The following is a 16,033-nucleotide window of genomic DNA, read 5'->3' on the forward strand; positions in this document are numbered from 1 at the left end:
TTCTAGAGTTATTAATACTGGTTTTTAGTTCACAAATCTTATGATTTATAAGCCAACAACAAACCATGACCTTACTGTCATGTGGCTGTTAAATTTCAGGGAAATGCCACGTTCAGAAAAGCTACGTATCTAATATTTCTGAATTAGTTTTTAAATGATTTAGAGCTATAAATTTTCTTCAATATTTAAACGTATTTTCTTAATATTTGTTCCCTACATTAAAAATAGTTATCAGATATACACTGCGAAAACTGGCTGTAATACCTATCCGAATTGTATCTTAAAAATAACTTCACTGACTCTTTGTGTATCATATCTTACTGTAATTAGAAATTTAGTCATACTGAATATGAAAAATAGTGGGAACTACTTTACACCAAATAAACTGTGAAAACTGTGGTATAATACCTATCCGAATTATATCGTAAAAATAACTTTACTGACTCTTTATGTATCATATCTTACTGTAATGATAAATTTTAGTGTTACTGAAAATGAAAAACGGTGGCAGCTACTTAGCACCAAATAGAGGCTTGGTGTTTCACGGCACTAATAATGTATGGTGTTTCACAACACGATTTTGGTGTAAAGTAGTTGCCACCATTTTTGGAGTAGAGATACACTCAAGTTTTTTTGCAGTGTATGTTTCAATTATACGGCGTTTTAATATTATCTCCTCTTAAAAATATATTTATACTCCGTTGCAAGTTAAGAAAATACCATTGCGGTAAAGGATTTAAGTAAACATTCGTTCCGTTTTATTTTGCTAATTATACAAATAATGTAAATCAAAGCAATATAAAAGCTTTTAAAAGTTAAACATGTCTGACAAAATTCAATTTGTGCTATCTTTTATGATAGTATATATTATAGAAATATTAAAAATTGGAAAATATTTTCGTAGTCTTACTGGATTCCTAGACTTGGCAACACATTTCGACAAATGAGGGGAACATTCATTCTTGAAAAAGAAACAACAATATGACGCTGCAAGAGTATAATTATAAGATCATAAAGCGCATCGTATGTTAACACGAACTTAACAAATCAAATGCAAGATTTTTATTTCTATTTTATGAGAAATTTTTACTTTTTGTTTCGTCGTTGAAGAAAGTCATCTGCTAAAAACAATATTTATTATTTTTTCCATCCTTTAAATATGCTACTATTAATTTTATCACATTAACCAAATTTTATCACAGGTTATAAAATCATATTTTATTGTTATTTAACTATAATCATTGCCAAAGCCTTTCGAAAAAAGATACCGAGCCTTTTGGTGTTCTCATAGAGCCAGAAACACAGTAAATTTGACTATTTTCTGATACACAATGAAACATTCCGGACCAAATTCGGTACAAAATACCGGCACTTTGGGTGTATCATCCTTAAAATCTATTTTACCGTCAAATCCATTTTTACCTGATGATATTATACCGTAATTTTTAGAGTAATAGTAATTTAATTTCATTGATTCAGTGATTTTACTGTAATTATTACTTTAAAATTACAGTGCATCAGATTTTTTGTTCCGTAGCATGTTCCGGTAAAAATGGATCCTTCTGTAAAAAGTACCGCCACTCTGAGTGCCGATACTTTTTATTGTAATTTCATCCGGAATTTTGTACATTTGCTATACTTTTTTTTTCAGTGAAGTATATTGGATCTTCAGAAAAAATAAGATAATAGACGGCCATTTTTGAATGGGCTGACAATGAGCATCCATTATCAGATTTTTGTTTCATCTTATACTATGGACTTCAAAGCACAACTCTTAAGAATAGTATTACTTAACGCCATTTGGTAGCATTGAAAGACATAACATACTCTTATACTTCGTTTTTTTTTATTGAAAATACAAATTATTTCATTGTAACTATCATAATAACTCATATAAATAAGTTTATGTATGCATTTATAATAGTCATGTGAGATTTCATTTCAAGTTACAATATACACTGATCAAAACATTAAATGATATTGTAAGTCTTGTATAAAATAACTTTATAAGCAATTTTTGTTGTTGCATGGAATGGAAGAAGAGAGTCACAGCTGCAAATTTTTCTTATTTTCAAACTTTGCAGTATGCAAATTTTGAGTTTGACGTCGAAGACGACGCTTTAGTGGCAGCTAATTTGATTTGGCTTTCAACTTAATGCTGAACAAAGCGGAAAAGAGTAATCGGCATTCAGTAAGCGCGTTGCTTTTCAACACGCTTCTCAAGTCTCAACGAAGTCATGTAACTAAATCAGAAGCTTGGAGAGTTGTTGGCCGGTTAGAGGGGTGCTAAATACAATCAGAAGTAGCAGAAGTCATTGGAGTTTCCCAAAGTGTGATTTCCAGGATCTGGAACCGTTTTTTGGAGACTGAAAATGCAGGCTGAAGATCAGGACAAAGGCGTAGACGTGCAACAGCGCCCAATGAAGACCATTATTTTACGCTAACGGCTCGGAAACTCTGAAATATGAACGCCACTCTTCTTCAACTACACCTTCACTCGGCTGCTGGTACCACAGTTCCGGCCATAAACTGTCCGAAACCACCTTCACGCTCTAGGTCTGCCTCCTCGCCGACCAATGGTGTGGCAAGGCACAATCGCATTCGCAGGGAGTGGGCAACAGGGAATGTAAACTGGAGGAGAAATGAATTTCGCAATCTTTTCTCTGGCAAGTCCCATTTTTCTGTTCATTCTGATAATAGGCGTATTTTCATTAGGAGGGAACGTGGCACTAGAAACAATCCTGCTTTCGTGCACGAAAGTGTAAGATTTAGCGGTGGGGAAGTGATGGTCTATGCATGCTGGCATCTCCATTGATGGGCGCACCGATCTCCATATCATTCGAAATGGAGCTCTGACCGGTCACCGATATAGGGATGAGATCCTGAGACCTATTGTAGTCCTTTACGCTGCAGCAATTGGAGATAATTTCGTGTTAATGAACTGCAATTGCAAGCCACATCGTGCTAACTTGGTGAATGATTTCCTTTTGGATGAAGGAATCATACGAATGTATTGGCTAGCGTGTGTTTTTCGGACGAATTGCTGGACGCCTATAGTGGGACAGAATACCCCAGCCCCTCATTAATAAGCTCGTTGACTCGATGCCTCAAAGGTGTTCAAGGCTGCTGGGAGTCCGGGGAAACCATACCCCCTACTAAAAACGATTTTCTTTTAAGGAAGCACCTTTTTTTAAAAAATTTGTTTTTCTCACATGAACAAATTGTGTTTTTTTCCTTTTGTACCTAAACACTCAATAAAACTGATTTTTCTTTCTTCCAAACAAATGTAATTTTTATCTCATATAGCCTACTACGTCTGTCGATAATGTATCAATCATTTAACTTCCAGGTGCAAAATCAATCCACAACCTCAACATCCTTTAATTGTTTTGAGCAGCATATTAAAGGAGTTATAACAGTCAAGTCATTTTTATTTATAAACATAACCAAGTTATTTGTTTAAAAATTTATTATTCATAATCATTATTTGATTTATTTCAATCTACTGTACGCTCAGCGAAATTAAGGTTTAAAAAATTAAGTAAGATCTTCATCTGAAGACCTTTTAAAATAGATTTTTACCATAAATTCTTGAGTGCATAAGCCAACACATTTAAAATAAATTTATGTACCACTTAAGTAAAAGCTTCAAAATTTCGAGGCTACAGATTTTAGAAATTATTTCAGAAACAATTGAATTTAGATTGTAACTACATAAAACTGAAAAGAAGAATTAAAACGCAGTGTACCACATAAATGGAACTGCAAAAACCGCATTTTGCAAAGCATACAGAAAATTTAAACTTATCATGTTAATAACAGCTGGCCAAGCGTGATCTATAAATCCTTTTTCCAATACATCTAAGTATTTGTTCAAAGGAGAACCTAAGCCAGTAAATTTTGGCTGAATCTGACCAATTTTTAAAAATGATACTGATCTTAAATTATTAACATTTATCGGATAGTTGGCAATTATAACTGACATGAGAGTGGACGTTAAATTTGCTCTGGCAGTAATTGAAACTGTTGGAAGCTTGCCGTACTTAAGCTTACCTTTAAAATAGATTTTTAAATCATCTAAACCTAGAGAACAATTAATAAAAGGCATGTTCCAATCTAAAAATGGTCCTGAACAGTCTCCTTTTCTTCGAGCATTTCCTAATCCTCCTAGTTGACCATCGTAGAAATTTGCAATACCATGTACTCTTCCAATTAGTTTTATTCTGTCGTCAAAATCAGTATCAAAATCGGGTAGGAAAACCGGATCGAGACCTAAAGATCCCAGTTCCATTTGCAAGGCTGTATTTAACACAGTATCAAAGTATTCATTAACAAAGTTGTTGCCATTAGAATTAGCTAAAATAAAAATAAGATCATTAAGATGAAGAAATATTAGCTTTTCTAAATGATGTCTGATTTTAAATATTTTCACACTAATTTGTCTTTAACCCGATGCTCCGTAAAGAGTTCCCTTCCCATCTCTAAATTCTTAATGGTGCCATCAAAAGATTCTGATGGTTTACATTAGTTTCAGTGCGATTCATAATAGTCCAACAGCATTTGATGGTCACCATCATCCAACATTTTCCATTATGCGTTCATGGTTTTTTATATGCCAACAAACATCCATCATTCCATGATGGAAAATGCTACTTTAATACTATGATGGTTAACCGTCATTAAGAGAAGTTTGATTCCAACGGACCAACAATCCATGATGATCCGTGATGGTCCATGATGGTTCCAACTAAATGTATTTCTATTATGATTTAATGAGAATTATTGTTGGTTCAGCTGTATACCATCAAAAGAATTTGCTTTTTTATGTTGGCCCATCAAAAATCAGTTCAAATTCCTACATTGGGTTGATTATTACTTATGTTGGTTACCATCAAGATTATGCTGGTCCATCAATGGATAACCATCAAAAATTTTGGCTTTGGTTACTATATATTTTTCGAAATTTTTTCAAAAATAAAGATATTAAATTAGTTACTTAGGGGGTCGCAAATTCCTATTTAATCAAGGAAAAGCTAAAAATGCTATCAAAATCTGTCGAACCACAATTAAAGAAGGTGGCTACACGAAGGACTAAAACTTGTTAAGTTGCCAAAAATCAGAGGGGAAAGGGAAGAAAAAAATACTGGTAACAACTAGAAGTTTCAATTGATAATGAAACATATTTTGATGTTCTGTAGACTCGCCTTCCAAAACTGTGATTTTCCAGGTTTTGATAGCACTTTTGCTTTTTCCTCGCGTTAGTGATAGTTTGTAACTTCCAATGAATATACCTCTGTGTCTTCCTTTTTGCAAGAAATCTAAAAATGTATGATTAGGGTGGTTTTTACGGGGTACCCTGCGTAAATACTTTAATTTTTCAAGTTTTTCGTCTGAAAAGGGTGACCTCAAATATGCTAATTACCAAGTGTAGATGATATTTTAAGTTATGAAATCAAACACAAAAATGTACTTTCTCTGAATAAACATACCTCTTTTTGACGGATTCGGATATCTGGGTTCCAAAATATAAGGGGTAGTCGCAATCTGGGAAATATGTATATTGAAATTTGTAAAATTTGTAATTGAATTTCAAAACTTTCAGATGCTTAAAATTCAATTTCTCAGGAACAATTCGACCGATTTTGCTCAAATTTTGTATTTTGCTACATAAAACTATATTCTTTAAAATTAAAAATTCTAAAAATTGTATACCTTACAATTCAAAATTTTTCGACCAGAAAATTCGATTTTTTTAATTTTAAATAAAATAATAAATATTTACTAAGTTATTTTCTGCATGGAATTATGTTTGAAAAAACGAATTTTATAACTGAGTATAAAAATTTTTCAATTTGCTTAAAAAGTGAAATTAACATTAAGGAATTCAAACTTTTAAGCGCTCTCCTGACCAAACAATTGGGACCATATTTAACGGATTGCGGCTAGCTCTTATATTTTGGAGATCAGAAATCTACATCCGTCAAATGAAAGGTATGTTTGTTCAGAAAAAGTACGTTTTTGTGTCTAACTTCGTAACTTAAAATATCGTCTGCACTTATTATTTAGCAAATTTGAGGTCACCCTCTCGATCCATTAAGAATTGAGTCCAAGAACGTGAAAATCCAAACATTAGATCCATTTTTATTTTGGCGTACTGTACCTTATACATTTATGCATAATTTTTATTTTAGATATAACCAGAAATGTTTTTTTTTTTTTCAAATTTTCTCTAACTTAATATTTTTTTTTAAAACAAAAAAGAAAGGAAATTCTTATTAAGATGTTAAATATTATTGTTTATCAAGTGAATCCATGTTTTTCAGGTTTCTTCTAAAAATAATTTAACAGGTTTATCATTCTGGAAAAACATGCAATTTTTTGAACATACAATAAGAATTTAAGAATTAGTAAGTCTTGAATAAATATCAATATAATAGTTTAATTTGCTGTTTTCTTAAATGAACGACCGCTCAAGTTAATAAAATATGTGGTGACTTAAATGTTTCTAACATCCTAATTTGTACTGCGTTCAATACAAAGTGGTTCCACGGTTTTGACCGACATGTGATACTGACATTCTTAACACATTTGACCGGCATTCTTAATACTGAATTTCTATAGATAAAAATAATTTTATTCATATTCAGAAAACACTTGCATAAAATTATAATTTCTAAGTGTACTTTTTCTGTGGAATCACTCTACTTAATTAGCGCTACGAAATTTGCATTTTTATAATCCTAATCCAACAAAAACAAAATACTGACTCAATAATATATACTTACCAAAACCGTAGACTGACATTAAAAGAATAAATAAAGTATTTGTTCTTCCTAGAAATAAAAATATAAAATTTTTTAATATAGGTTTGAATACAAAATAGGGAATTATAATATTGTGTATACATTGCGATGCAAATGTAAAAGCTTGATTAGTGATTAAAAAAAGTGATTTGAGAAAATTAATTATGTTTCTGAAATCACCTTACAATTAGATTTACTTCATTTCTCTGTTTGTTCCTTAATATATACTTTTCAGTAGTGTGTGTATTTAAGAATAAATAAGCAGTAACTATGCTTAAAACAATCTGCTAAAATTTTTAAGGAATATTTTTTGCTTATATAATTAATTTTATTTCAAAACTTACCTTTCATACTATATATAAAAATATAAAATTTTTTAATGTAAGTTTGAATACATAATAGGGAATTATAATATTGTGTATACATTCCGATGCAAATGTAAAAGCTTGATCAGTGATTAAAAAAAGTGATTTGAAAATATTAATTATGTTTCTGAAATCACCTTACAATTAGATTTACTTCATTTCTCTGTTTGTTCCTTAATATATATTTTTCAGTAGTGTGTGTATTTAAGAATAAATAAACAGTAACTATGCTTAAAACAATCTGCTAAAATTTTCAAGGAATATTTTTTGCTTATATAATTAATTTTATTTCAAAACTTACCTTTCATACTATATATAAAAATATAAAATTTTTTAATGTAAGTTTGAATACATAATAGGGAATTATAATATTGTATATACATTCCGATGCAAATGTAAAAGCTTGATCAGTGATTAAAAAAAGTGATTTGAAAATATTAATTATGTTTCTGAAATCATCTTACAATTAAATTTACTTCATTTCTCTGTTCGTTCCTTAATATATATTTTTCAGTAGTGTGTGTATTTAAGAATAAATAAACAGTAACTATGTTTAACGCAATCTGTTAAAATTTTTAAGGAATACCTTTTGCTTATATAATTAATTTTATTTCAAAACTTACCTTTCATACTTCCGAAGAGAAAAATAGAAGAATGGATCTTCAGAAAATTAACAATCTATCTGTTAAATGAAAAGTTTGGACCTCTTTGTTTTATACTAAAATAAGATATTCATAATTCAAGTACAGTTAAGTCGTGAACCACTAAAATTTATGTTTCGTCTTTTATGCAAAGATAATAATAAAATCTCAAAGCGCACCAAAAATGTTTTTCCAAGGTTGGATTTCAAGAATCGTTGCATCGAACTAAGATGTAAAAAAATAAAAACACACAGTAAAAAACTTTTCTTTTGTTTATATTCCAAGAAATGAATTAAAATATAATACAGTACGTCATAATTAATGGGATAACTGTTTCTCATTTTTTCAATAAACTGAAAATATTGTATTTTCATTTCATTGATATTTGATTTTGCGTTATATTTTGTAGTCGAAGAACATGTGTTTGAATTATTTTATTGCGACGCTGTTGATCAATCTGAAGTCTAAAGGATGGAAAACTAATGTAATAATTATAACAATTAGCTTTCTTGCATCTAAATTCGTTTAATAATAAGTTGTACTGAAACTAAAATTTTTGCAGAGTAGTCACCTATTTTTTTTATTTTTTAATTCATTTTTGTTTGTTTACTGACAAGACATATTTTCATATTTTATGCAACACATATTTTAAAATTTTATTCCATTAAAGTAAATATTTGTCTTAACAATATTTATTCTGCAACTAGTTAATATTTAATAGATAAATACACCTTAAATAATAATTAATGAAATAATTCTCATTTTTTCAAAAAACTGGATATATTGTATTTTTCTTTCATTGATATTTGATGTTACGTTATTTTTTGTAGTCAAAGAACATGCGTTTCAATTATTTGATTGTGACGTTGTTGATCAATCTAAAGTCTAAATGAAATAAAACAATTCTAATAATTATGACAATTAGCATTCTTGCATCTAAATTCGCTTAATAATTTAGTACTGAAACTAAACTCTTTACAGTGTAGTCACATTTTTTAATTATTTAATTCATTTTTGTTTGCTTACTGGCAACACATATTTTCATATTTTATGGCAACAAATATTTTCATATTTCATGGCTACACATGTTTTCATATTTTATGGCAACACTTATTTTATAATTTAATCTCATTAAAGTAAGTATTTGTCTCTAAGTAACAATATTTATTCTGCAACTAATTAATATTTAATAGTCAAAAACACTTTAAATATAAAAACACATTTATTTCATTGCTTTATTTTATTTCATTTCATTGCTTTATTTTATTTAATTGAACAAAAAGTCCTTGAATAATTTCAAAATTAATTTAAGCTTGTAAGATAACGAGAAACAATATTTCAATTTTTTGATAAGAAATAACACACTTCATTTGCAACACAAAGAGAATGCACATTATTTTTTATTTCCGTAGAAAATGAAATGCTCCCGTTCTTTAGCACAAGTTTCACAAGCACTGTAAGGAGAACTAAAACTTCATATCTGAGGTACTAAGTATATATGAGGTCAACCTTTTTAATGTGGTTTTATTATTTACTTTAAATTTCTTTTCTGATGTACATTAACTATACTTTTTCCATTATGTTTGCTGTCAATCAATATTTTTCTCTTCTAAATTTGCTTGACGGGTTAAAAAGCATTTGCACATATTTTTTAAAGTTTCACATACGTCCCTAAAAGAAAGAAATCTAATAAATACCAAAGGCATGTGCACAACTTTTTTTTTCGAGATTTTTCAAAAGTATTTTAATCCCTATAGCCTCATAATCCCTCAAAAATCATTATAAATAGCAACTTAAGTTGGTACCTATATTTCCATGTATTTTGTTCAATTAAAGTAATTAAATTTTAAGATTCGACATATTCTCTTCAGGAATTTATTTACTACATTTTTACCTTATTTTTATCACAATTTACAAAATTATATGTATTGGAACTGGATTTCATATTTTATATTAGATTGTTTTAAGAAATTAATATTTTTAAGTTACTAATAATAATTCGATAATTGTTTAATCTGCAATAAAAGTTGAAATTTATTGTCTTTTTTTAATAAATAAAACCTCCAGTCACTTGCTCAAATCGAGCATATTTTTATTATTTATATTGTTTAAAATAGAAAAAAAAACAGTTAATTGGAACTAAATTAATTTTTTTAATGAAAAGTTAAATGATATTTTATATAATTATTGATCAGTGAACAATAGTTTTCATTTAAGAAAAATGTTGTTAAAAATAAGATACTTACGCTGCGTGAAAATGTTGGTATTTAAATAAGTAATATGTTAAATAAAAGTGCAAATTTGACGTGTTATAATTGATTTAATATTATATTAAAATTGCATAAACACTATAAAAAGAAGAAAATAACACGAGGAGGAAAACAAATAAGATATTTTATAAATATGTTTCAAAATTCGTTCCAAAATGGACTATTTTTAAACGCTTAAAAATTGGCTCGTAAAAATGATAAACTAAAAAATGTGCTCATTTAAACTCGTAAAAATATGGAAATTAAAATTTAATGGTTGAAGGCATTATTTTTGTCAAATTAGGTAAATGCTACTAAAACAAAATGCAATGGTTCAATATTAGAGTTTAAATTTAAAAAGAGAATGATTTAAAATTAAAGAATGAGACAATGATATTTTTACAGCAAAAAAGCAATTTTTAATTTCATCTTAAAAAAATTACAGTTAAAGTAATAAACTATACAAACAATGTACAAGAGCAATAAAGCAAAACAGTTTTTCACAATGTTAAATCTTTATTCGTAAAGGTATACCTGAGAATCCAACAAATAATCATGCTCGTATAACATTAATTTGGCATTGGTACTGAGGCCACAGCTCTACTCATTGCGTATTGAAATCTTTGACTAACGGAATTAAAAACCTGAGCTTCAACGTGAGATTTATAGCCATCTTCTAAAAACTTTGTAAACTTGTTCAGTGGACCTAATCCAGTAAATGTGACTTTCATGAATCCAATTTGTTGGAAAAGAAAATTTTTCAGGGTTGGATATCCACCTTGGCTGGTCACTTCAATAAAAATAACTGTGTTTGTAACGTCACCCTTTCCTTTGATGTTAACTTTTGGTACTTTACCATACTTAAGTTTCCCTTCATAATTTATATGCAAAGTATTAAATGTAATTGTGCAATTGATACTTTTAGCACCAAAGCTATAATAAGGTCCTTGGCATTCTGAAAAACGGCGAGCTTGAGAAAGACCACTAAGTGTACCTTTGGAATATTCTGCCTTGCCTTTTACTTTTCCAATTATTGCAACTTTGTCCTGGAATTCAGTTTGAAAGTCATTTAGTACTGCAGGATCAAGACTTGCAGATCTAATTTCATTTCTCAGAGCTACATTCAAAACGCTATCGATGTACTGATTAGCAATGGGTGATCCATACGTCAAACCTGAAAAGAATAAGTGCTTAATTTAATATGCATATTTGACCAATAAAATTAAAGCTTAAATATCTTTTTAATCAAAAACAGTTCATAATTAAGATTTTTTTTATGCATTTCTGCTACTTTTTTGAAGTAAAGAATATTTTAAAGGTTGGTTTTGGATGATAAAAAAAACTTCTTAATCGAGACTTTAATAATTGCAAAAGTTAGTTAAATCGATTGTAATTTTACTCTCTTTAATGTTACGAAAATACTCATTATTTTACAAAGATTTTCATTATGATTATTTGCAAGATTTCTTTAGTTTTAATCATTAGTTCTAAGTTCATGTTCTGTTCCAGGAAATATCAACTTTTAAGATCAAATTCTGGTCAAGATTTCAAAAACTAAGTCAACTTAAAAATTCTTTTTAGAGATATAAAGGAAGAACTTTATTAAACAATTTTTTTTCATTTTACTAGCCAGATTATATTATAATTTTCATTTCAATACTACTAATAATTCAAACAGACATGAGTACTTCACTTCTCGAACTTCTCGATCTCTTAAACGTAAGTGAAACAGAAAAAAAAGAAAAATGATATACAAAATAATTCTGTTTAAAGAACCCTAAATTTAAATTTGGTTTTAAAGAGAAATACGGATAACTTGACAACTCTGCACTTGACAACTCTGAATCTTATTTCTTTTAAACACCATGTAATATTCGTATTTATTTTTCCAATCATTTTATAAGTTTATCCCCCCCCCCCAAAAAAAGCAACTAACATTATTTGGGAAAAGAAATTATAATTATTTTTATTGATTTGTAAGAAGTGAAACTATGAAGGTTCTGAGGAATCAACCAAATAATCGATTGATATCTAATAAAAAAATCGATACCCTCTAATTTATAAGTAATATAGCAATTCTAGAGAAGCAAAAATTGCAAAACCCCTGAACATTAATTTTTGCATCTTGCTCACCAAAACTCCAAGCCTTAAATAGCGATAGAAGAAAGTCATTCTTGTTTTCTGAAAGAAATGCTCAATTTTCTTCTTGCCCAATTTTTCTTGGCCATTAGAAAATATGCGAGCTTTGCCTGTTTCGGATTCAAACTAGAAAACTTACCAAAATATTGGTGACCAAGTACTATCCTTAGTGATATTCAAAAGCAAGTATTCCGATAATTGAATAGTGCAATTTAGTTTAATTCATATAAAAATTAGTAAAATTAATGAGTTTTAAAAGTATTAACTCCAACTTAGGCCGTAGATCCACAAGGGAAAATTATTAAAATTCATTGTCACGACAAAGCGAATACAAGCATTAGTAAAGGAGCCAAAATGTTTTGAGAAATAGTTTAAAGGTTATAGAGTTTAAACGAAAGATAGACTTCTATTATTTGTAACTCAAACATTGTTTTTTTCTTTCTTTCAAAAGAATAATATTATGTTATAATCAAATAATTACTAAAGACATTATTTGAGGAATCTTCGCTGCTGATGAATTAACATCACTATAATTTCATAAATTTTAATTAGTACTATAGCTAGAATTATAAAATTATTTTACCATCATTTTAACAACTTTATTATATTATAGCTTACTAAATTACCGATAAGTAATATTATTAATTTTTTAATGCTGTGTCAAACCAGCTTTAACATTTATCATACAGTAAAAGTTTGTGAAAAAATTCAAGCCTTTTCTGAGAAAAAATATAATATAATATTATATAATATAATATAATATAATATAATATAATATAATATAATATAATATAATATAATATAATATAATATAATATAATATAATATAATATAATATAATATAATATAATATAATATAATATAATATAATATAATATAATATAATATAATATAATATAATATAATATAATATTATATTACATAATGTAATGATTTAAATTGAGAAAATAAAAAAACACTTACCTACGGTGAAGAGAAGTGCAAAAACTGCAGAAAACATCATTAACTCTTGTATTCTTCTTAAACTAGTTAATAAATAAATTAATTAATTAAAATTTGCTTCAAATTTGTTAAAAGGATAGAAAACTTGAAATTTTTACATGAGATTATGTTCAAGTATTTCTCCTGTCTCTAAGGATTGCACAAGTGATTTTCGCTTTTAACTCTTTCAAGTTTAAGTAGGAAACATCAAATAAATATGAAAAAACCCAAGTCAATTTTTATATTCAGGTAAAAAAAAATAGGATAACAGGTGGTCAGATAATGCTGTATTGAACTTCAATTGTAAAGCTTAAGAATCCAGATGTTATCCAAAAAAAAAAAATCGCAATTTGCAGTCACATAAACACGCTATCTTTCCGATTGCGAAATGATTCAAACAATTGTGAAGAAAATAACACAGACTTAACAGATTTTTGTTTCTTTTAGGTTTTAGAAAAAATGCTTTTAGTCACTGGATCAACTTAAACTGTAAGCGTTAGTGAAATTAAATATATATATACATTTCATCGTCGAAGAAACATTTTTCTTACTTACTCAACTTACTATCTTAATTAATAAATTCTTATATATACAAGATTTTTATAATATATTTTTATTGCAAATTTTACCTAATATATACTATATATTAATTTAATAAACACATGACTGTCATAAATGCATATATAAACATATTTATATGAATCATTATAAGTTGCAATTGAGAGAAATTGTTTTATTCTATAGCATAAAAATATTTTAAACATGATTTAACTCATATATATTTTATGTCTAAGAAGATATAAAAACTTAAATGTTCAGTACTCCTTTCCCTAAGAAAAATGGAACCCCTTATTAAATTTTGAGCTTATAATCGAACAACCATATAACAGGAAATATTAATGTTTTAAAGGATAGACTTAAAATGACATAAATAATTAGTGCAGACTAAATTTATTTAAGAAATCGGTCACAAAAACGTACTTCCCCTGAATAATTAATAATATGACTTTTTTTAATCTGTTCGGATAATGATGTTAAAAAACATACCGTCAATAAAGGGGGAGCGGTTGTTGCAACCTAGAAAATAATAGTTTAATCAAACGGTCGAGAGTTTTGCCCAAGTAATGTTAATTCTATATTTATACTTTTTTCTTGTTTCACTATATTTATGGCATTTATTAGGACAATTTCAAAAAAAAAATAGCGCAATTGTAAAAAAATTTTAAGCAGAAATAAATTTAAGCAAAATATAATTTTTTTGGATTATTTTTTTATTAATCAATTATTATAATAATTATTAAATTTTTTTATAATTTAAGTTATTGTGACAACAAAGCAATTTTGAAAGGTAAATTATACAAATTTTTGCACCATTTTAAATTATGTAATTTTAAACGACAAAATGGTCTCCAATGTTCAGTATTGGAATTTATCAATAACATTGAGTGATTTGTAAACTCATGTAAGAATTCCTTGTATTTTAAAGCATAATTTTGAAACTGAATCCAAAATATATTAGTTTATATTTCAAGGTCATGACTTCAGTTTAAATATTTTCTGATTTGCACATTTTATCAAAAAAAAATTTGCTTTTATAAGCAAATATTAAAACGCAAAAATTGACAAAATAATCGAAAAAGTCTTAAAACTGTATAAATTTCAGCAATTTTACAATAAATTATTCATTTCAAAAATTGAGCAAGACTCAATTTCTTTTTCATAAAATTCAATAAATTTAGTTATTAGTATGTCACATTTTATAGAATTGTTTTGTTATTTGTTTATTTTAATGATTAAAATACATCATCAAATGAAAGAGAGAAATCGTATAAGTCAGTGAAATTGTTTAATATGTTGCATAGAATTCTTTCAAGTTTTAAATTTTTTCGAATTTTTACATTTTAACGAGTTGCAAAATTGTAAAAATATGTATGATTTTAAGCTCTAATATTGTTCAAAAATTTTTTTGTGAAATTTAACTCTTTGATCTTGTTATTTTTTTCTCTTGATTCTCTTAATTTAACTCTTTGATCTTGTTATCTCAGAAAATGCCTAAACCATCAATATAAACCAATTTTTCATTAACTTAAAAAATAAGTTAGGGAGAGGAAATATATAAATATATTCTGCATAGCGAAAATTAACTCAATAACCAATAACTTAATTTTGAATCACGCTTATGCTGGCTGATATTTGCTTAAGTACTATTTAAATATATATTTAAGATACTAATATCTATTCATATAATTATAATATTATCCGTATTATTATGTCACTCTTTTGTAATAAATTTGAAAAATATTTTAATGTTTTACAATATGAGACAGGTACTAAGCTAAATTGAACTTACTTGACTTGTATGATTGTTCCAGCTCTGGAATAAAGTATGCATTTGTGTAAGCTTTTATTTCAAACATTTTTTTACTTATCAAATATTTGACGTATTTTCCGAGATAATAATGTAAACTGATTACACCTTATTTCAAGAAGCTCTTACCTCTTAAAATATCATTTTGAGTTCCTAGATAAGTTGAATAATAAAAAACGTAAATACATAAAAGCTTTTTCAACTGAAATGGTGCAATAGTTGCTATCATTTTTAGTGTTTCGATATTCAATTTATTGACATTCTGTGAATTTTAAATGAGTCATAATTATTTTTATCTTACTTTTAAAATTAAAGGATCATTTCTTCTAGAAACTTTATAATGTCGTATAGATAAAGTAATTTTTATCCAAACAACCAAGGAGTTAAAATATTTTGTATGATTGATTAGCAACACCTAAGCAAAAATTATTGAAGTACTTCATTTTCTCATTAGTTTTATGCCAAATTTTCCTCCACCACATAAATA

At 27.5% G+C, this 16,033-nt stretch overlaps 2 protein-coding genes across 3 annotated transcripts; both read right to left on the minus strand.

The window, feature by feature from the left end:
- Positions 1-1,829: 1,829 nt before the first annotated feature.
- On the minus strand, positions 1,830-7,927 carry LOC107450355 (uncharacterized). Its single transcript, XM_016066124.4, has 3 exons — positions 7,792-7,927; positions 6,786-6,833; positions 1,830-4,356 (listed from the first exon to the last, which is right to left on the minus strand). The coding sequence occupies exons 1-3, from the start codon at positions 7,796-7,798 to the stop codon at positions 3,734-3,736; spliced, it is 678 nt and encodes a 225-aa protein (XP_015921610.1). The 5' UTR covers positions 7,799-7,927; the 3' UTR covers positions 1,830-3,733.
- A 2,527-nt stretch (positions 7,928-10,454) lies between these two features.
- On the minus strand, positions 10,455-15,756 carry LOC107450407 (uncharacterized). 2 transcript variants are annotated; one of them, XM_016066199.4, is made up of 3 exons: positions 15,529-15,756; positions 13,161-13,222; positions 10,455-11,232 (listed from the first exon to the last, which is right to left on the minus strand). In XM_016066199.4, the coding sequence occupies exons 2-3, from the start codon at positions 13,198-13,200 to the stop codon at positions 10,628-10,630; spliced, it is 645 nt and encodes a 214-aa protein (XP_015921685.1). In that variant the 5' UTR covers positions 13,201-13,222; positions 15,529-15,756; the 3' UTR covers positions 10,455-10,627. The 2 variants fall into 2 exon arrangements, with proteins under 2 accessions (XP_015921685.1, XP_071043404.1); XM_071187303.2 differs by having other exon boundaries at positions 13,298-15,543.
- Positions 15,757-16,033: the final 277 nt, after the last annotated feature.

The sequence above is a fragment of the Parasteatoda tepidariorum genome, chromosome 11, assembly GCF_982258835.1.
Source record: "Parasteatoda tepidariorum strain Cologne lab strain chromosome 11, Ptep-v5.0, whole genome shotgun sequence".
NCBI classification, from domain to species: domain Eukaryota; kingdom Metazoa; phylum Arthropoda; class Arachnida; order Araneae; family Theridiidae; genus Parasteatoda; species Parasteatoda tepidariorum.